At 43.9% G+C, this 23,453-nt stretch overlaps 1 protein-coding gene across 1 annotated transcript; it reads right to left on the bottom strand.

Moving 5' to 3' along the window:
• Positions 1-1,371: 1,371 nt before the first annotated feature.
• On the bottom strand, positions 1,372-21,556 carry LOC100760554 (protein FAM47E). Its single transcript, XM_035453434.1, is given in 10 exon segments — positions 1,372-1,467; positions 3,766-3,808; positions 3,810-3,835; positions 5,540-5,695; positions 10,687-10,767; positions 11,415-11,516; positions 12,635-12,779; positions 16,130-16,137; positions 19,811-19,936; positions 21,223-21,556. Coding segments are annotated over 10 exon segments (1,092 nt in total). The 5' UTR covers positions 21,532-21,556.
• Between the last annotated feature and the right edge of the window lie 1,897 nt (positions 21,557-23,453).

The raw sequence follows: 23,453 nt of genomic DNA, 5'->3' as shown, positions 1-23,453 counted from the left end.
GCTCTTAACCACTGTTTCAGCTCAAAAACTCCACCCCCAAATAATTTTTTAAAGTAATAAAATATAGAGGTTAGAGAGATGGTTAAGGGTTTCAGAACTGGTACCATTCTTGGAGAGCACCTAAATGTGGTTCCCATCACGCACATGACACAACACACAACTGCCTGTAACTCCAGACCCAGAGGAGCAGACATACTCCTCTGTGAGTACACACATGTATTTTTACACACATATACACAAATAATTCTTTGTCTTTTTTACAGTTTATTTAACTTTATTTTATGTGCATTGGTGTGAAGGTATCAGATCCCCTGGAACTGGAGTTACAGACAGTTGTAAGTTGTCATGTGAGTGCTGGGAATTGAACTCAGAACCTCTGGAAGAGCAGTCAGTGCTCTTAACCTCTGAGCCATCTCTCCAGCCCCTAATTCTTTATCTTTAAAAAGTAATAAAACACATTAGCTTGACTTTCCTTTAAACTTTCTGACCTATGACCTTCCACTGCAAGTACACATTTATTAATTAGCAAGACTAACTTGCCTAAGAAGAGAGAAAAAAAAGCCATCTCAGTCAGCTTAATTAAAAAGGTAAGAAAATAATACTGTAAAGAAATAAAAGAGGTACCTATTCAAAGTCATAACAATAAAAATAGAGTGATTTTTGCCTTTACTTAAGATTTTATTTTTTACAAAGAATGAATATACTTATGTAATTTTCATAACACAAAACTGTGAGAACACTACACATGAATATTGATCCCATAGTTGGTAGAACACAAAATGCTAAGCCAGATATGCTGGTGGACAACTATAACCCTAGCCTTGAGAGGCTAAGGTAGGGGTAGGGGAAGGGGAGGGTAACTAATTAGAGGTCAACCTAGGCTACATAGCAAAACTCTGCCTTAAGAAGGCTGAACCTGAAAGTTCCCCCAAAAAAACAAACAAACAAACAAAACAAAACAAAACAAAAAGCAACCAAGCAAACAAAACATTGATTAAAGAGGGCCAGAGAGATGGATCAGGGATTAAGAGTACTTCTGCTCTTTCAGAGGAACAAGGTTCAATTCCCAGCATCCACATAGTGGCTCATGATTGTCTGTAACTATATCTCCAGGAGACTCAACATGTCTGGCCTCTGAGAGCCCTTACAGTCATGTGTACACACCCACATGCAGACATACCCAACTATACATAACTAAAAATAATGCAAAGATCAATTAAAGCATTTAGAAAGCCATTTAGAAACACTGTGTCTGGTTTTATATTTATAGATGTTGCCTGGTTGAGGTTTCCATAGTGGGCACTTACCATATTCTACTTAATAATTAAAATAATGGAGCAATACCCAAGCATGCAGTCAATAAAAGCTGCCTTATCTTCTCCCAGAATTCCTCTCTGTTGGTGTGAGTTTAGGAGTCTCAATATTTTCAGATTTACCTCTCTCCTCAGCATATATCTTCTCAAGGAACTACAGGGGGGAAAATGAGAATCTCTTCATTATAAAGCCAAACAAAAGCTATACAGCCCTCCTGCTATAATACCCCAGCTTAAAACTTCACTCTCACAGATTTCCTTATGCTAGACAAGAGCTTCAAGGTAAGTGATAGACACTGTCTTGAGAGAATAAAGAGTGATAGATACCTGATGTCCTCCTCTGGCCTCAGTGGGCCACACTCATACACGCGCACGCACACACACACACACACACACACACACACACACACACACATTCTCACACACACTCATACACACACAACTTAAAATATTTTAAAATATCTTATACAATAACATTATATATGTGTAAGATATATATATGTACATATATATATATGTATGTATGTATATTACACAATAATGGTGTATATGGTGGCACCTGCCTATAATTCCAGCACTTAAGAGTTGGGAACATGTGCTCGCTTTGGCAGCACATACACTAAAAAAAAGAGTTGGGAACAAGAGGATCATATGTTCAAGGTCACTAAAACAAACAAACAAACTCCAAAAATAAAAGCATATGCACCATACTTACATAATACACAAAAGTATATAAAATACATGACAAAATATTAATAAACATATTTTACATATTCTACATATAAATATATATAAGCTTATGTGAACTTTCTATGCAGATCAAGCAGTTACTACATGTATATCAAACCCAGTATGTATAGACTATATACATAGAGAGAGTATAGAGTAAATATAGCTGCTGGGCCTGCTGCCCAGGGCTAATGGAGACACTCCAGTGAACTCTATGATGGAATGTTTTAATCCTAAATCTCCATCTCATGCTTTAAACTTACCTAAAGCCAGGCTGGCTCTGAGCATGCTCAATGTGTTCATTTATTTGACATTAAATATAAGCCACTGTTAGTTCTATCGCCCTTAAGAAATAGAAATCCAAGCCAGGTGTGGTGGCACATACCTGTAAGTCTTGTGTTTGGAAGGTAGGTCAGGGGGATCTGAAGTTCAGGGCCGGCCTCAGGTACATAGTGATTCTGAGGCTAACTGGGGACCCTATCTCAGAATGATAACCATGGGGTGGGGCAGAAAAAGAAGAAGAAAAAGAAGAAAAAGAAATCTAGTGTCTCATTCTAACAGAGTGCCTTGGCTAATCTGTCACTAAGGAACCTGAGGGACATGATGGAGGACTGTGCACAGCCTGTTATTAGCTATGACTGGTCCCGCATGCCTGTGTGTTTGCACAGCTTTTGTATGGTCTGCTCAGCTGACTTCCCACTGGGATCTTTAAGTTGGAGGTGGATGTGGGAGGAGCCTGCTGTGGGAGAAGGCTGGCGAGGTGTGATCCTAATTGGTCTTATCAATAAAAACCTGGAGTCAGATATTGGGGTAAAAGCTGAAAGATCAAAGAAGCAAAGGAGCAGCCACAGTCGCTTCTTATCTCTCTGAATTCTCAGACCGAAAGGGGCCGAGATCCTGTCTCCACCGGCCTTATTACTCCCTGTCTCCTCTCTGTACAGACCTCAGACCTCTATGGTTAAGTAGTGGCTAGCTTCACTCTCTGATCTCCAGGCAAGCTTTATTTGTCAGAACGCAAACAAAATATCACACAACAGGCTGGAATGTCCTTTCCATGTGACAGACCAAACCTTCTGGAACAGGGAGAGGGCAGAACAGAAGCTGGGAGGCCTCTGGACAGGAGCTTTAACCACCATGTGTTTCTGTTAGGACAGAGCTCACACTGTAGTGACACAGTTCTGAGTGCCAACTCCATTTCATGCTGAACCATGCTTCATAACTTTGTCCTTAGACCTGAAAATACAGGTCACTTAAGGAGTTCCCAGAGAGCTCAGAATGTCTCAGTAACAGGCTGTGCAAGGCACGGGCTCTGCACCTCAATTCCACTCACTTTGGTCCCAAGGAGAGTGATTTCAAAGCAGCGGGAAGATAGACTCTCTACAGTAGCAGAAACCAAAGGGCTCCATCTGAAAAGTGATGATGAATTTGTTTGTTTGTTTGTTTTTGTTTTTCTAGACAGAGTTTCCCTGTGTAACAGTCCTGACTGTCCTGGAACTCTCTTTGTAGACCAGGCTGGCCTTGAACTCAGAGATCCACCTGCCTCTGCCTCCCAAGCGCTGGGATTAAAGATGTGCACCACCATAACATTGAATATTTGACCACATCATTCCTGAGGCTTATGGATGCCGGGAGAGGACTATCTGATTATGTTAGGGTACTTCTCATCCACAGAAGTCTTCGTCACAGCCCTCAGCAGGGGTCTGCAGAATGGCTCTTAGCTCACCCTGGGCATCCTGTAACCCCTGCTCAGAAGGAAGTCCTTAAAGTCCATGCAGGCCTGGGAGCAGCTCCACCTAAAACAGCAGTTGAAAGGAGAAATTGGTGGGAAGCCGCTGTGAGGCCCCTCACTGCAGGCGCTTCCTTCTCACTCTGAAGTTCATCACTTAAGGAATGAAGGCTTTTAAAGACTTCTGATTTCAACCTCTTGCCCATTTTTCTCTTCCACTCGTATAAAGGATAAGCAACAGATTTTAGCAATTGAAAAGTTTTGACTTGGAATATCTAGAAACTAACGAGAGAATCTATCCACAACTTATAGATTTTAATTTTTTTTTTTTACATATACCTGTAAGAGAATCAAATGAACTGCCCCACAATTTACAGGTTTTTGTTTTGTTTTGTTTTGTTTTTTTGTTTTTGTTTTTCGAGACAGGGTTTCTCTGTGTAGCTTTGGAGCCTATCCTGGCACTCGCTCTGGAGACCAGGCTGGCCTCGAACTCACAGAGATCCGCCTGCCTCTGCCTCCCAAGTGCTGGGATTAAAGGTGTGTGCCACCAACGCCCCGCAATTTACAGATCTTAATTATAAAGGGCGTTATTATATCAACGATATTGCCCAAATAGATGCTACTTCTTCATTAGCTGACTATAAGACTCTGACAGACACCATAAATAGCTTTTGCTGTCAGAATAAAGTATGATATGAATTAAATTCCCATACATTTGGGCACCCCCTAAACCATGCACTCAGAAATTCTACTGTTATTTATATTATTTTGAAGTTTATTCAAACACATTGTGCTTATAGAGTTATGGTATACCTCATTCCTAAAAACAATTTTTTTTATACCCAGCACTGGGAAACAGAAAAATGACCACCATCTGTCTTAGCTTTCCAATCTGGAGAGCAGATTGATAGGTAATTACTAAGGAAGCATCCACATCTGTGCAGAGTTTTACTTCCACATGTGTTTCCCACCTAGTGTCCGGAGGCACTCTGGTCTGTTGGAAATGAGAAGAGGTCCACAAATGTGCTCATCAGAGTCCTGTGCAGCATGTGCCAACACCTCCCTGTTTCCAGGGTGACAGTGACGACCTTTGCTCCAGTAGATGCATGTACACAAGAGACAGGCAAGCACACAGCTTATCTCCAGTAAAGCAGGGCCACGGTTGGTGGTGTGGCTTTTGCTGCTTTGTCACTTCTAAGCGTTTAACTTTTGTCCCCTCTCTTAGAGATACTAGCAATGAAACTTCCCAGGCGCAGTTTTGAATTCTTTGGCAGTCATCTCTTGCTGATGGAAACAAGTCCCACACTTAGTTGCCTGAAACTTCAGGTCATCACAGCAGTTCTGAGCACTGTGGTGGTTCTACTGGGTCACCTGCCCCTTAAACATTTATTCATAGGACAAATTGTTCAAAATGGTAGTAGTGGGCTGAGGGTGGAAGCATACACTTTTAATCTCACCACTCAGGAGGCAGGAGGATCTCTGTGAGTTTGAGGCCAGCCTAGTCTATGTATGGAGTTCTAGGACAGCCAGGGCTACATAGTAAGACCCTGTCTCAAACACAAAATGTTTGAGTGCTGTCCCAGTTTAGAGGCACTGTGCTTGCCATGAAGCCTGAAGCCAAGTCTTGCTTATTATGTGATCTCCACAACTCCTCTTGCCTTACCTACTGCTGAGTTTGGTACACATATCCAGGCTTTGGAGAACCTCATGTGCCCAACCGTGTAGTGATCATCTGTGCCTCAGACAACCAAATCTTGGCATACACTCGTACCTGCTCTCGAAGATGGTTTTTAAAGTTGGCATCTTGAGCTTTGTGTGAAATCTTGGGATCAACCAAGGGTTCATCTGCTCTTTGCTTCTTCCACAGGTTGGTCTTGAGATACCAGGCTCCATACCTCATCTTCACCCACTTGGGCTTATGAGGATTCTAGAGAAGGTGACATAATTCCAGGGTTGTTAGTTGGCAGTACTTACTTGTTTATTGGTTGGTTGATCATTTCAATAATCTAAGACTCATCTTATGAAAGGTGTGTCATTGTTCAGAATTTACAGCTGGTCCTTGTCAATTAATTTACAAAGTTTCAGTGTGTTTTGATTTTTTACAAAAGAAGCATGATTTAATAAATAGGAAAACAGAGTAACTACTAGGAACATGGCCTTGGATGCAGACAGACCTAGGCTTGAATCCAGTCTTTCCATTTCTCAGTAGCTTAATTATTTATTATCAAAACAGAGACAACAGGTTTCTAACCCCATGAGAGTGTCCTGAGGATTATAGGAGAGTACATATGCAAGGCAGGTAGAAATCAAGTGAAAATCACACATTTCACCCACAGGTGATGATCTTGGACAAGACTCAAGTGAACCAAACTATTAAGTTAAACTTACTAAGCCCTGGGGTCATTGTATGACCAACCTGCTGCCTGGCCCTACGCTTCTGCACCTTTAATGGAACAAGGAAATGTGAAGGAAGAGCAGATCTCACTCTCCTACTTCACCTTTGTGTTCCACTGATCTAAAGAGATCTTCAAGCTGACTCACAGCCACACGCTGCAGATACAATGTTGCAAGCTCACAGCCAGACATGGTGCATACAATGTTGCAATGCATACATCACAGCCGGATGCATTAGATACAATACTGCAAGAAGTCCTGTCACAAATATCAACTTAACTCTAGGGTGGAACACAGAAACATGAAAACACAATTCTCTGTGTCCTCACATTCATGTTTTTAATTTTTTTCCTACATGTATGAGTGTTTGCCTGCATGAATGTAGGTGCATCACATGTATACCTTATGCCTGTGGAGGCTGAAGAGCACCTTAGATCCCCGGGGCTAGAGTTACAGATGATTGTGAGTCACCATGTGGCTGCTGGGAACTGACGCCAGGTCCTCTCCAAGAGCTTTAAGTGCTCTTAACCACTGAGCCATTTCTCTAGTCCCGTGTGTGTGTGTGTGTGTGTGTGTGTGTGTGTGTGTGTGTGTGTGTGTGTGTGTGTGTGTGTGTGTGTGTGTGTGTGTGTGGTGTGTGTGTGTGTGTGTGTGTGTGTGTGTGTGTGTGTGTGTGTGTGTGTGTGTGTGTGTGTGTGTGTGTGTGTGTGTGTGTACATGAGTACTGGTACTGAGGAGGCCAGAAGGACATTAGTTTCTCTGGAAATGGAGTTATGGGCAGTTGTGAGCTACCTGACATAGGTGCTAGGAACCACTCAGGTCCTCTGGAAGAGCAGAGCCATTCTCCAGGTCCTCTTACCCATGTTTAAACTATATAATGGAAAGTGTGGGAGTTACACAGTCTGTCTCAAACATAAAATATGGCAGCTGATAGGGGACAGTCCCTCCTAGGGCTGGACTTAACACCCTCTTTTCAGGCATCCTGACTTCTTCCCCCTTTTGGAACACACCCATCACACTGCTGCACTGGGGCCTCAGGTACTTCCTTCCTATACCTAGTTAATGCTACTTCTGGTAGTATCTTCCCTGATCACCCAATTTAAAAGTCTGCACACCTCACAACACACCATGTCTTCTTTTCTTGGCTCACTTTTCATAGCAGCACTGGTCACTGTCTGATGTGCTTTGCACCCTTGGAATGCAGACTTTGGCGGCTGTTCTCTATTGCACCTCCTGAGCATCTGGGGCATGTAGGAAATAGCAGGTGCTCTATAAATATTTGCTGAATTACAGTGTTGTTTCTTAACTCTGCCACTATTGACATTTGGGATTTGATCACTCTTTGCTGAGGTGAGGTGGCTGGCCTCCTCATGCTAGGATGTTTAACAACATTAAACTATGAAGTATCTCTAACTGTGAGATGTTAGTAGCACCCACTGGGTTAGGACATCTCAAAATGCCATCTGCAAACATTGCCAAATATCCTTGTGGGGAGGGAAAGGATGCAAAATCTCCCTCAGCTAAGAACCCCTGAATTGAAAGAAGAGAAACCGAGAATGGTAAAGGAGTGGAGAAAGAAATGGTACCCTACCAAAGAACAGGAGTTGTTAACTTACTGGTGGTCTTCCATGATTCAGCACAAGCTCTTCTTGGAAGCCTTTATTGAAACTCCCCATACCCTATACTTGTTGGATCAATCATTTCTTCTTACATGTGTACACACAAGACAGCACTCTGTTACAGTTAATCATTTGCCTGTTGACTTTGCTAGACTGTAAGTCCTGGGTATATAAAGTAGGCTTCCAGTGTTGTGTCATTTGCTATCAACACCTTTGAACACACAGATGCTCAGAAATGTTTTTTGAATGAATAAATAAGCAGACAGGTTGGCAAACAGAGAGAAGAGAAAAACAGAAAAATAAGGGCACACAATGCTATGAGGAATGGAAAGTAAGAAAATTATAAATAATCTCAACCAATGGACCTAGAAGAAAAAAACATCCTTAGCAAAAATTAACATATGCCCTTATCTAAAAGGAGATAGAGAGCCACACAGGGAAAGGGGGTCTTCAGATAGACCAAACACATGAAAAGAGCTAAGGTGGGAGGGAAAAAAACATTTTTAAAGAATATCAGAGGGCGGAGTATAGCAGTGCTGAGAGCTCTATGTGGGGTAGAAAACTAAAGATGGGGACTTGCATTTCCAGAATACAGACTGACTTTCCCTCCTACTTCCCACATTTGGAACACAAGGGGAAAAAAAGCCTCAGTAACCAGGATAGTAATCCCTGGGAGAAAAGGGACAAACAAAATAAGTGTTATAATTGCCTGATGAGTGCAGAGAAAGAGTCCCTAGGGCACATGGGAAGGGGGAGCCTGAAATCACCCCAGGGGACTCTCCGAATTGAGGAAACAGAGGAATCAGGAGTCCAGGGAGAGCAAGGCAGGGGAAGTTCACCGCACACAGCACAGAAAGGACAACAGGTTACAGAGGGCGGGGTGGGGTGGGGTAGGGGGGTGTCCCCTCTCTTCACAAGCACAGGAAACCACCCAAGATCAAGGAAAGAGCCAGCTAAATGCAGCAGCCTCCTCACAGGACCGCCCTGCCACCACCCCCAGGAAGAACACACTTAAGGTCTTTCTCAGTACTATGAAGTAATTAGCCCAAGATTGAACATCACTTTGTTGTTTCTCAAGAAATCTTAAAAGCAACGCCCCATAAGACCAGACTTTTCCAAATAACTTGATTGTATCTCAGAACAAATTTCAAAAATATTTATAAAAATGCCTAAGTGAGAGTTCAAGGCCAACCTGGTCTGCAGAGCAAGTACCAGGACAGGCTCCAATGCTACATAGAGAAACCCTGTCTCGAAAAGCCAAAAACAAAAACAAAAACAAACAAACAAAAAAAACCCTAAGTGCCCAAAACACCCATTACAGTGAAAACTACCATGCCTAGCATCCACTCAGAAAATCACCAGGCATGAATCTATGCAGGAAAACAGTGTATCCTGAGGACATAAGCGAGTTCACAGAAACTGGCACAGAGCAGATACATGGGCTCTGATGAAAATTCATCTGAGCGGTTTGTGAAACTTCATCAGAGACATGAAAAGCAGACATACACCAGATGTCTAGACACAAGGATTGTAATTATGAGACAAAATCACAGACATTTCAGGAAAAAGAAATCACAGGATTTAAAGACTTATCAACAGAAAAACATAAGCAAAAGAGAAAACCATTGGACAGAAGCTGGGACACAGCATCAAGCCTGCTCGTGTGCAATTCAAATGTAGGGAAAAGATTGCAGAACCAAAAACAGAATTGAAGAACTAATGGTCAAAATTTTTCCAAAGTTCATGAAAGAAGAACATTGTGCACATATATGAAAATGTCAAAACACATCCATTATTTTGTACAAATAATATATACTAATAATTTTTAAAAGCAAAAAAAGTCTATGAAAATTGAAAGTTCATAGTTTGAAGAGGCTCAGTGAACTCCTAGCACAAAAAGTCTGAAGAGAAAGGTGTGTGTGTAAGTGTGTGTATGTGACTGAGTGTGTGTATGTGTGTGTTCAAAAACATTGACAAAAAGGAAAATCTACAAGCAACCAAAGAAAACAGCACATTCAGAAGAACAGGTCAAGTATCTCATAAGAGTCATTAGAAACAATTCAGTCAAGACCGTAGAACAACAGATTCATTATACTGAACTAAAGGCAAAAACTGTGAACTGGGAGTTCTGTGCCCACAGAACACTGTGTGCATAGATGTGGATTGTGTGCATGTGTGTGGGTGTGCGTGTGTATGAGTGGAAGTGCACATGCCTCTGCACACATGTGCAGGGCAGAGGGACAGCTCTGCTCCGGTCCTCACTTTTGATTGCTTGAGTAAGGGTCTCTCTGTTGTTCACTGCTGAGATGTCAGGCTATCTGGCTCTGGGTTTCTGAGAATCTCTGTAATCCCTGATGCCACCATGTCACCACAGGAGAGCTGAAATCTCAGACATGTGCTCCTATGTCTGGCTTTGGATGGGTTCTTGAGATTTAAACCCAGTTCATTGTGCTTCTTCAACAAGTACTTTCCCTACTGCACCATCTCCTCACCCTGAGAGAAGCCTTTAAAAATTGCACACATTTGATTCTGTTTTCCTCTTCAGAGAACTAAAACTACATGGTAAGGTGTGTGAAGAAAAAATTACAGGTAACTCAGAGCTAATTAGAGATAATGTGCTGTTTTTGACTTTCAGGGAAGACACTCCCCATTCGACACAGGCACTTAAGTCTGTTGTTCACTACACAATGAGGCATGCATGTTTATTTGCATTGGCAAATGAACACAAAGTTAAAAAGACCAGATTGTCAGGGCTCCCTGTGACACTTCCCTTCAAAATATTGCTGTAATCTTCTTTCTCCAGCCACACTTATGAGTTTGCAGCAATATTTGTTTATTTTAGGTGAGAATGTGACCAAGAAAGATGCTGTGTTCTGGAGAGATGTCAAAGGTTAAAATCACTTACTGCTCTTGCAGAGGCCTGGGGTTCCTTCCAGCGCCCACTGTGCTCTCTCAGGGAAGGTCGACCATTGATTAAGGGTTTGTCCTACAGAAGGTTGACATGGACTCATAACCACCTGTAATGCAAGCTTCAGGGCATTCAACGCCTCTGGCCTCCACAGGTGCCCCCCCTCTCATGTACACATATCCCTACACACACACACACACACACACCTAAAAATAATTTTTAAAAATTCTTAACAAAAATTATGTGTGGTCAATTTGATTCAAATAAGAATTCTTTGGGCATAAGATTTACAGTGTTCACAATGATTATTGTATTACTCTTTAGGATAAATAATAAGCATTCAGTAATATTCCATTTGATGTTACAGTTTTAACATAGGAAACACATAAAAAAGACTCTGGAAATGAGTAGTCAGTAACAATTCCAAATGATACGTCTTCTTCATATAAACTGCTATCATAGATATTAAATATTAATTCTCTTATCAAATAATAATCAACTATGACAACATTCTGAGAGGTCTACTTGAAAAGGCCAGAGCCCGCAAGGACCACAATTCAAGAACACTTAAGGCTTTACCATAACTCAGTTTCCTTAGATTTTTCCATTTGTTTTCCTGCTGTCACCTGGGTTTTCTGGAATCACCTCTCATGGTCTGGTTGATGGCACAACTCTGCCTCCTGCAGCTGACTCAGCCCTGAACTCTTTTTCAGTTCTCAACATACCTGAATCCTTGTCCTCCCATGAAGTGCATCACAGCTGTGTCTGGTCTGATAGTCAGTGTCAAACTGCTGCAGGACAAACTCTTCATCGATGGGCAAACTTCCCTGCAAGGACACTGCAAGCATGAATGTCTCGAAGGTGGCCAGGAGCTCCCTGCTTCCTTCATCATCTCAGGAGGTGTTGACCACTCCTGGGGAGCAGGGACTTTGGAGGCAAAGACAATGCTCCAGGGGCAATTACTGGAGACAGAACTATCTGGGGAGTCTAAGAGACCACTTAGAACCTGCAGGAAGCCATGGGTCCCCAAGGAAATGCTGTCTGACCAAAAGCAAAATTCTCCAGCACTTTGTAGCAGTGACATTCCTAGAGTATTTTCCAATAGTATCTTAAAAAAAAAAAAAAAAGTATGTGTATGTTGCTATTTGTGCAGGTGTCCTCAGAGGCTAGTAGAGGGCGCCAAGTGCCCTTGGAGCAGGAGCTGTGGGCAGTTGTGAGCCACCACATGGAGGCTGGGAAATGAACCTAGGTACTCTCAGCCACTGGGCCATGTGTCCAGGCCCTCTTAAGGGGGTGGGGCCTGCCCTCTCCATGGCCCAGATAGACAAGGCCATTTCAATGGTATTTTGTGCTTGGAGTAACCGTGTCCTTGCCTGCCCTCTGGATGCAGTTGGTAGGGTAGAAATTGACACATTGAGTGGTTCAGCCAGAAGACTGTTATCCTGTGATGTGGCCTAACATGGGAAGATAAACTAGAGTCGGAAAAGTCCCACTTTGGGAGATAAAAAAAAATTGGGAAACATCATGAGTTGGAGCTGGAAGTGAAGTAGCATTTGTGGAGAGGAATCGTGAAACAGTCAGAGCCTTAAAGGGATGCAGCAGGGTCAGAACAAGGCAGGGTGATAATGAGAAGAAACAGAGCAATCAATGGAGCAAAAGAATCAATAGTGTAGAAGGAAAAGTTCCAGTTACAGCTGGCACTCACACCACAGGCCAGTGTGATAGAAGGAGAATTTAGGGACTTAGAGGACTCTGGTCATTGAGACTGGAAACAGCAAGTTGGCAGAGCAGTTGAAGTACAGTCTCGGGCTGGTATTCTGGGTTTTGTTTTGTTTTGTTTTCCTGTTATACAGAGAATTTTTATTGACTTTTGTCTCTTCAAAACTCCCAGGCTTCTTCAGCTTAGCTAGCTGTAAAGATGAACTGTGCGTCACTGCTAACTTACAAGTGCCTTGGCCCAGTTGCAGAAGTCTTGGACTCCTCTGCGTACATTGTCATGGAGGAGACTGTCTTTATAGAGCGAATTCACTTTGTTTGGCTTTTCTTTGCAAAGCCACTGGTCTGAATGTGACACCGGCATCTTCTTGGGCCTAAAGACAATGAGGTCATCAAAGAATTAAAGACTCGGCTCGATGAGTCCAAGTGAATCTCAACAGGCAACACTGGAAAGTGAGGTCAGACCTCTCAAGGGCTCTAAAAGGTCACAGGAATCATAGCTTCAAAGATTAAAACTTAAGAACATAAATCCAGTGTCATTTTGGCTTTTTAAGTTATGAGTACCACTTATTAGTTAATTAATATGTGTGCCGTGTTGAAGTCACTACACTTGAGGTTGAGCTGTAATCTTATGGAAATAGAATCATGGATAGTGCCCCCCCACCCTCCCTATCTCTGACGTGCAGTTCATCAGTGTCTGGTAGATTTGAGCTTTCTGCCTCTCTGTATTGTTGTGGAAGGCTCTCACTGGCCTTTCTACATCTTCTATCTATCCTCCCAATCCTGAATCCTTTATTTAAACCCCAGGCCAAATGCTCATTGCTAAATATAAGTCTGAGCGTGTCAAACGCAGTCACTTATCATTCAACTCATAAGGCTGAGTAGAGGGTAACCTAAAACTTTGCCCCTCCCTACTGTTCCTCGTGAGTATTTGATTACAGCCGTGTACCAATGAATTTTGCTTACCTGATTCCAAATATTAATCCCAAGACTTTGTGTGCACTAGGCAAGCACTCTTAACAACAGAGCTACAGCCCCAGCTTACATATCCCTTCCTGAGGGAGGCATTTCCACAAGATAGCCCCTGAAAATGGTACCATTTTCTTCATATATCCATGTAATAACTTGTCTTCCATTCAGTTAGGAAATATTTCTTAAGTTCCAAATACGTGCTGGAGATTAAGTGTTAGGAATCAGTACTCAGCCATAAATGTAACCCAAATCCCTGTCTTCACAAGCCTTTAACTCAGTAAGATGGACAGATTGAATGATGCAGACAAATATAGGCCGGTAGGTGAAAGTTTCTGTCCCATCAGCCACTCCTAAGTAACCACACAGAGACTTAATATTAATTATAAATGCTCGGCCGGTAGCTCAAGCTTGTTACTAGCTAACTCTTGCCCATCTTGCTTCTCTCTGCATTTGTCAGTGACTTTCAGGTTCCCCCTTCTTCTTTCCAGCATTCTCTTAGTTTGGCTCTCCCACCTAACTTTTTCCTGCCTAGTTATTGGCCAGTCACAAGGTGCCTTGTCAGAGACACATCTTTACAGTGTACAAAAAGATTACTCCATAATATACACCAGTTGCTTAGAAACAATACAAAGAAAAAGTAAATAGGGGAAAGGGCTGGAGAGGGATGCAGGAAAGCATCTCATTTCTACAGGGAAAGTCTCTCTGCTAAATGACACTGAGCACAGACCTGGAAGAGGAAAGCACTGGACCAGCCAAATATCAAAGTGGGCAAGGCCTTGGTGTGGACACACTACATGAGTGTAGACCAGTGTGGCTTTAGTTGGCATTAGGAAGCTGAGCACAGGAATGACACTCGAGTGTGTGAGAGGCCAGGTTTGCGCTGTATGACAAGAAGACTCCAGTAGCAGTGAAACAGCTCAGCAGCTTAAAGCACCTTTAGCCAAGCCTAACAACCCAAGTTCAGTTCTCAGAACCCACATGGGAGAAGGAGAGAACCAACTCTTACGAGTTGTCCTTTGACCTCCGATGAACACTATGGCACACATGTAACCACACAAGCTAAAATAAATTAAAATGTAATTGTTTTTATTTTAAAGATAGAATGGGCCAGGAAATGACTTCATGGGTAAAGCACTTGTTGCACAGGTGTGAGGTCCCAAGTTCAAATCCTCAGAAAGCACACAGAGCTAGGCTGGACAGCAGTGTCTGTAGTCCTGGTTCTCTCACATGGAGGGAGGAGGCAGAGACAGGAGGCTCCCTGCAAGCTCACAAGCCAGCAGCAAATGCCAAGAGACTCTGCCTGAAACAGGGTAGAAGGTGAGGACCCACACCTGAGGCTGTTCTCTGACGTATCCGCCTTGGCATGCACGATCACCCCAATGTCATAGAGAGAGAGGGGGGAGGAGATAGGGGGGAGGGAGAAGGAGAGGAAGGGAGGGAATAAGAAGGGGGTTTAGGCTTAATGGCCATGACACCAGTTGTCTCAGTCACTGTCCTATTACTATGAAGAAACACCATGACCAAGGCAACTTCTCCTATAAAGTATTTAATTGGGACTTGTTTGCAGTTTCAGAGGGTTAGTCCATTATCATCATGTGGGAAGCAGACAGACATGGTGCTGGAACAGTAGCTGAGAGCTTTACATCCTGATCCACAGGCAGGAGAGCAGAGGGAGAGAGAGGTGGGAGGGAGGGAGGGAGAGGGAGGGGGGGAGGGGGAGGGGGAGGGAGAGAGAGTTTTTGAAACATCAAAGCCCCCTCTTAGTGACACACCTCCAACAAGGCCACACCTCCTAACCCTTACCGTGCTCTAGTGACTAAACATTCAAATATATGAACCTATGGGACCCATTCTCATTACACAAGTATAAGCTATTTTGATGTTACAAACAAGAAACAGTGGCTTCCTGGAATAGACTATGAGTACTAGTAATACTATGAGTACTAATAATACTAATAGTACTAGTTAAATAGGGTACTTCAGATTTCACAAAGACATTGCCATTTGTTGGCAGATTGCTGTTGTTCTGGAAGCAACTGGCTACTTACTATTTCTTGAGCTGTGAAAGGCAGAGGAGGAATATGTAAGAGAAATGAAGAGTTTGGTTTCCATCTGCACAGTCTGTGATGTTAGTTACAGATCCAAGGACAAATCCTGGACTGCCCACCTGTAAGTGGCCAAGATCACTTGGGTGTGAATGTACAGAAAAAACATCAGAGACTGAAGTACTTCAAGGTTTAAAACAAATGAACAACAACAAAAAGACAGCCAGAGCTACACAGGGAGACCCTGTCTCAAAATAACAGATAGATAGATAGATAGATAGATAGATAGATAGATAGATAGAGGAACCAGTCCAAGGAAATGAAAGAGAGGATTATGAGCTAGGAGGAAACTAAGGAAAAAGAATGTTCCAGAAGCTAAAAAAAAAAAAAGAAAGGTCACAAGTCTGGGTATGGTAGTTCACATCTGTAATGAATCCCAGCTCTGGAGAGGTAGAGGCAGAAAGATTGACATAGGGATAGCCTGGTCTACACAGTGAGACTGTCACAGAAAGAAAAGTGTTATGGGAAAGATGATGTCATCAGCTGTGCCAGTCGCTATGGAAATAGTTGTGTGTTATGTGGTAGATCCAAAGCAGAGCCCCTGTCCCCAAAGATAGTGCTGGTGACAATGTCCTAAGCAGGACTTTGATTAGGTAAGCAGAAAGGTCATTAGGTAAACAGAGGGTTAAATTCCATTAATCAGGAACCTCCTTTCCTCAGTCTGCCCCAAAGGTCCACTCCCTCCCACAAGGACATCTAGTTCCCAATCAATCTGAACAGCTTGCATCAGCTCAAAGCCCCATCCTGTTCACTGTCACATAAAATACACTTGCATTCCCACCAATTTGCTCTTTCTCTGCCCCCTCGACCCTGACCCAGAGACAGCTTTGGTAGTCTGATGCCCAATTCAACCTTTCTGCCCATGGAGTGGTCTAGTCTGTGATTTCAGCTATGCTCTCTATGACAGTGTGGCAGTTGGTGAACACTTGTTTAACAACTGTTAAGGTTTGAATGGGAAAGTTACTCCATAAGCTCAGATATTTAATACTTGGTCGACAGCTGGGGATGTTCAGATTATGGAACTTCTGGAAGGAAGGTAGGAGAAACTGTTGGGGGCAGAGCTTGAGTGTTATAGTCTGACCCTGTTGTGGAATATTACTTTAACTATGTAAAGGTGTGTTGCTGGTTTTTTTTTTTTTTTTTGTGTGTGTGTGTGTGTGTTGTTGTTGTTGTTTTACTTTGCCTGCCTAAGGCACCTGATTGATCTAATATCTGGCAGGCAGAGAAAATAAATAGGAAAAGAGAAGAGAGAAGGAGAGAACAAGGGAGAGAGAGAGCAAGAAAGAGACCTGGGGTCAGCCAGCCAGCCATGGAATAGAACATACTGAAGGAAAGGCAGGTAAAAAGCCCTGAGGCAAAATGTAGATGAAGGTTATAACAGGTTAAGTTATAAAAGCTAGTGGGACGAGCATAAGATAAGGCTGAGCATTCATAACTAATAATTGATCTCTGTGTCATGATTTGGGGGCTGGTGGTCCAAGAAAACCTGCTATGTGACCCTGTTTCTGACTCAAGCTCTCTACTTCCTGTTGGGCCTCAGGTGACAGGGCCTCTGGGGTACATTCTTGTTGTCTTGTCTGTGAGGCTGCCCTACCCCTATGTCTTCCCAGCCATGATGGACTGTACCATCTCCAACTGTGAGCCAGAATAACCCCCGCCCCGACCCCCACCTCCGACACTGCTTCTGCCAGGTATTTTTTCAGGACAATGGACAACATCACTGATGTGGCAGCATAGGTGTCAATGTGACCTTAACCACTGGCAAAGTCAATGAGTTCAGTGGGCACTGAAAAGGAAGCTTGACTTCTGTGGGATCCAGAGGGAAGCGAGTTTGGATGCCTCCCTCAAGGGTTCTTCTCAGAGGAAAGGATAGAGTATCTGGCCAAGAAAACTTGTTTCCAAGAGGGGTGGTGTCACCTGCTCTGGGAGGGTCATAGTGGCCTCTAAAGAGATGGAGTGCTAATCCTTGGAGCTCGTGGTACTCTACTTTCAAAGAGTCTTTGTAGGTGTGATTCATCCACACCTCTGAGACTGGGAGATTATCCTGGATTCTCCTGCTGGGTCATACACACCACCACAGATGTAAGGACAGAGGCAGAGGGGGGAAACCTGAAACACAAGAGCAGGACACAGGAGGACACCAGACAGACACGAAATTGCTGGTCTTGAATTTGGCGAGATGTAGACACAAGCCACGGGACACAAGCAGCCACCAGAGACTAGAGGAGGCAAGGAACAAATTTCCCTGCAGCTTCTGGAGGGAACGCAGCCCTGGTGATGTTTGATTTCAGCTGTGATTGTCATTTCAGACTGTAGGCCTCAGAGCTATTATTAGATGTAAAAAAAATCTCCATTGTTTTAAGCCATCAAGTTTGTGTTAAAATTTCACAGCAACCAAAGGAAACGAATACAAATGCTAACATCCCAGCTCACCTCTATGAAATTACACATTTCCTTTATGATGTGCTAACATATTAATATATCACTGCTGGACTTCTTCTGAGTGAGTGGGTAACTAACTAGCTTCCACTTGTTTGTAATGTCTTATATTAGATCAGTGGTTCTCAACCTGCCGGTTGTGACACCTCTAAAGACTCCCATATCAGATATTTATATTACAGTAGAAAATTATAGTCATGAAATTGCAATGAAACAATCTTATGGTTGGGGGGTCACCACAGCATGAAGAACCCATTAAAGAGTTACAACATTAGGAAAGTTGAGAACCACTGCCTTAGAGATTTTGCATGTTAATTTGCAATTAACCATGTAAATTGCCCAATGTGAAAGACAGATCCTGCCTTTATTGTCTTACTAAATGGTACATTGTATCTGTATGTATAATGTTCCTCTCTTCCAGGTTCTAAGCAACTTGAAAGACAATATAAACAGTGAATAAACAGTGAAGACAGAAGCCAAACCACCACTTTTTTTTTCCTTTGGTTTTCAAGACAGGGTTTCTCTGTGGCTTTGGAGGCTGTCCTGGAACTAGCTCTTGTAGACCAGACTGGTCTCAAACTCACAGAGATCCACCTGCCTCTGCCTCCCGAGTGCTGGGATTAAAGGCGTGTGCCACCACCGCCCGGCAAAACTATCACTTTTATGACGAGGAGCTGCTGAGTTGGAGGGTGTGACTTTAGGTCCAAGAGGACTTGTTCATGGAGGGACATAAACTGGTAGACTCTCCCACCCAGTCCCCACCAGGGATGACTTTCCCTCCAGCGCAGAGGGGGAGAAGAATTTATGCTTCCTATGGGTCCTCTCCCTCTCCAGTAGGAGAAGGGCAGGAGTGAGATGAGATGTTTCTCCCAGATATACCAGAGAGCAAGAAATGCTACAATAGTATCCTTGTCACCTGAGGTCTCTAGATCACCCTATTCCGCAGTACCCAATGGTGAGCTCATTGAGCCTCAAAAGTGAAAGTGTCTCATCCCAAATCTATTTATGTCTATGCTTACTTATATCAACATTTACATATGGGATTGGGAGAGCAAGGGCATGATACAAAAGAGTTTTGTTTAAGTTTCATGCTTGGAAAGTTTCAGAAAAGGAAGCAATTATGGGCCTGGTTTATGCAAAGATGAGCAGGGCCTCCAAATAGAAGATTTTATAATTGCTTTAGATGACAAGCATGTAGCCAGGTGTGGTGGCACAAGCCTGTAATCCCAGCACTCTGGAAATAGAGACACAGGAAGATGAAGAACTTCAAGCCAGCCTGGGTTATCTGAAACCCTTGGAGCTGGAACCTGCGGCAGCCGCCTGCCTCTTATGTAAGTGTTCTCTCTGAATAAACCTTTCTAAGCTGTACTGGGTCTAGCGAATCTTGATTCCCATGCTCGACAAGTGAGGGCATCATTAACAATTCCCTGTGTTATACATATGTGCTCACATGTGCATATAATTATCCAACCGACCACTGGCCTACCATGTTGAATAAATCATCAGGCTTTTTGCCATCTTCTTGTCAAATAAAAGCTAGATGGGTGCTCATGTTTATACATCCCCAGGAGCCATGACTTGTCTTCCTCCACAAGACTTTATTGCCATTGCTTCTTAAAAGTATTCTAGGTACCCAGGTGTGGTGGCACTGGCCTAAAATCCCAGTCTTGAAAAACACAGGCAGGAACCTCGGCATTCTAGGTCATCCTTAGCATCATAATGAGTTGGAGGTCAGCCTGGCCTAAATGCAACTGAGAGGGTTTTTTGTTTTTTGTTTTTTTTTAACTAGCAAAACAAAACACCCAAATTAGCAAAATTATTCTACATATGATAAGGCCATTCTAGAATGTTCATCAGGGGAAAGATATCAGCAGTACTCACAAGCACACTTGAGAAGAACATTTTTCTACAAGCTTTGTGGGCTCCTTCAACAATTTTTTGGTATCCCGACAATAAGCCCACGTGTCCACCAGCTTCTTCTCAGGGTCGAGTACTTCCAGCACCTGCAATAAGAGCTACAAAGAGACTTGGGTTAGGCTAGGGGGAAGACTGCAGGAAAGGAAGACCCCAGTTCTATAACAAAGTGCACTAAGTCACTTCTCCAGTGTTCCTTTTCAAATGCCAAGCCTTGCACTGGGTACTGCACTATCTGTCACCCAGCCATTGGGCACTCAGGGTGTGCTACGGTTCCATCTCCTCTAGAAATATGCCTGTGAGCCTCCCCCAGGCCCCCAAAGCCCAGAGCTTGGAATCTCTGTTAGACATCTTGACTACTGGTGTCTCGGGCATCTCTCATGCCTGCTGTGAATATGGTGTCTCCATTTTCCTTTAAGAAGCCACCTCACATGCTGGGGGAAATAGCACAGCCAGTAAAGTGCTTGCCTTGCTAGCATGAGAACCTGAGTTTAACCCCCAGAACTCATGTTATGAAAAATCTGGGTGTGGGGCACACTTGTAGTCTTAAGGCTAAAGTAATGGAGACTTGCCTGTCTCCCGGGCTCAGTGAGTCCCAGGCCAGTAGGAAACTTTGGCTCAATAAAATGATGGTCATCACCAAGGAACAACAGAAGAGGCTGTATTCTGCCCCTACTACACAGGCACACATATGCACACATATCTCAACATACACATGACTCCCCCCACACACACACCAAGAGCCACCTCTCCTTCCACCCCTACCCACTTGGTCCTTGTTGGTCTAACCTCAGCTCCATTCTTGGGAAGACCACACCAGAGCCACAGTGACTTAGGGATGCAACAGGCTCATGAATCGAGTGGACCACGGAAACTAGACCGTGTTGTTTCTTTGCTGCAGTTGTGAAGTCAAACCTACACTGGAGATGTGGGCTGCCAGCTCTGAACCATAAAGAGACCCTGCCTCAAAACAAAGCTGTAAAACCTAGTTGGGGAACTAAGACAGGGAAATGAGAGCCATACTCCAGTGTCATGGTCATGAGTTCTTAAAGAGATCTCTTTGTCCCAGGCTAAAACATATATAGGTGACACTGAGTAATTTCCTGCATGACTTTCTGTATCTACAGTCTCAAGGCAAAGTCAAAAGAGAACTTGAGATGGGGAGAGCCGACAGTGCCTGTGTGGAACACTCTGGTGAGCTGAATGGCTGCACAGGAAGCAAAGGAAACAGCTGTGTGTCCCACTATTTCTGTTTCCTCAGTAGAAAAAGGGAGGCTGTCCTAGGCTGGCTAAGAATCTTCACCTGGGGCATGCACCCCAGGACCTCATGGAGAGAATTATTTTCAGGTTCCCCCAGGAGTCCCCTCCCTCAAGCCCAGCAGATCACCTCAGCAGGCAAAGCTTCTTCCAGATGTGGGTAGAGAGCCAGGGGGTGTAGGGCCATGTTATCTTCCATGTCCTCTAAGAATGCCTTCCTTGCTTGTGAAAGCTTGGATGACCGGGCTGCCCCCTTGGGCAGTCCATTCTGCCTCTTCTCAGGGGTAGCTTGGGGAAGTCTGTGATGAATATGAGGCAGAACACCCTTGGGGTGCTGGTGTGGGGGACAGCCTTTCCGGAAGTCATCCAGTCCCTCTCTCACAAACACCCAGTGCTGGCTGTTCATGAATCTGGGAAACTTCAGCCTCGTGTGCTTCATGAAACACTTGGAAGGCAGGTTCTCCTGATACCTAGAAGACAACAGGTCAGGTGGTGTGCATCCCAGGACTTGGGTGGGAGAGGAGGTTGTAAGGAGGCTGGCCTCCATCAACTGGGGGCGGGGTTGGCAGAGCAGAGGAAGAGGGAGTCACAGGAGGCCGAGTGCTCTGCAAGTCCCTTCCTATTTATTCTGCTGTGTCCCCATGGCCTGCTCCCATCACCTACTTAAGCTGAACCACTATTCTAGATGGAACTGTACCTTTGCCTGCACACATCCTTGAAGCATCAGTTATCCCTCTGTGTGCATGTACTCTAAATACAGATTTTTTTTTTTTTACAAAGTAACCTATTTCAAAGTCTCACCTGCTTCATCCATGTCACTATATTTTATAGGTGCATCCACATGTAAATCTAAGCATTTGCTGTTCTAACTACTTCTGCCACATTAAAAAAAAAATCCATTGTGTTTGTGAAGGACAGTCAGGTTGCTACCCCTCTCAGAAACAAGGGACAGCAGTAGTACAGTAGGAAGAACGTGAGTCTCAGTAACAGTGTAGCTCCTGTGGTGAAAACTTCACTGTCAGCTTGACTGGACTCAGAATCACCTAGGAGACACACTCCCATGAGGACATTTCCAGAGAGGGTTAGCTGAGGAGGGGAGAGCCACCCTGAATGTGAGTTGCACCATGCCATGGTATGGAGATGTGGACTGAAGAGGGAAGCACTGTTATTCCCCATTCTGTGTGGGGAGTCCCAGCTGCAAGATCCACCGCCACGAACTCAGCCCTGCCTTCCCCACCACAATAGACACTACCCTCTCAAACCCTGAGCCCAAATAACTCCTTCCCCCATAAGCTGCTTTGTGATGGGTATTTTGCCATGGAGATGAGATGGGTAACTAGTACCATCCCTCCGTAGCTGTGTGTTAGATAACCACAGTAGACCCTTGTAGTAGCTTGAATGAAAATGGCCCCCCAGAGGCTCACAGGAAGTGGCACTATTAGGAGGTGTGGCCTTATTGAGGAAATGTGTCACTGGGGGTGGGCTTTAGAATTTCAAATGCTCAAGCTAGTATCTCTCTCTCATCTTGCTTCCTGCTAATCCAGATGTAGAACTCTCAGCTATCTCTCTAGCACCACGTCTGCCTGTGTGCTGCCACCATGCTTCCCGCCATGATGATAATGGACTAAACCTCTGAACCTGGAAGCCAACCCCAATTAAATGTTTTCCTTTGTAAGAGTTGCCATGGTCATGGTGTCTCTTCATAGCAATAAAACCCTAACTGAGATAGTACTGGTTTCCTCTTCTCAACTCAGGAGGAACACACACACAAACACAGAGGGGGACTAGAAACAATAAAAAAAAGCTTCATTGGTAAGAGGTGGTGGAATGCAGTTTAAAGCACCAGTGAACCGTGGCTAGCTGCACACTGGAGCTGATCATTTTTATCATTTTCTCCAGAGTTATCTGGCATCTGAGATGCCCCTGAAGAATGAGAAGGTTCTCTAGGTTCTGGACCACTAGATGTGTGTTTTCATGGAGCCATGGGTGGTCTGACCCTGTTCACCTGAGGTGAGCCATAGACTCCTTCACCCCCTCTCCCATCTGACTTCCACACAGCCTATGGCTCTCTGCTTTCTTCCTCTCCTGGTCCCACTGGGATGGAGGAGTCAGGACATGGAGATGAGATGGAAGGGACAGATGGCACACAAGAAGGAAAGTGATACCAGATCTAGAATAATCAGACGCACCAATGCCAAAGCAAGGCCTCAGAACCCAGGCATTGGATGACCCTAATTAATGCCAGCCTGCCTCAGACATTTTGAAAGCTTCTGTCTTCCCGTGGAGATTTTTCTGCCTTTAGGTCCTGTTTGCCACAATGGCCCTTTATGCCAAACCCAATCTGTAGTGATGTTTTGTTTA

Source organism: Cricetulus griseus, assembly GCF_003668045.3.
Source record: "Cricetulus griseus strain 17A/GY chromosome 1 unlocalized genomic scaffold, alternate assembly CriGri-PICRH-1.0 chr1_1, whole genome shotgun sequence".
In the NCBI taxonomy this organism is placed as follows: Eukaryota; Metazoa; Chordata; class Mammalia; order Rodentia; family Cricetidae; genus Cricetulus; species Cricetulus griseus.
This window is presented reverse-complemented; position numbering and strand designations above follow the sequence as displayed.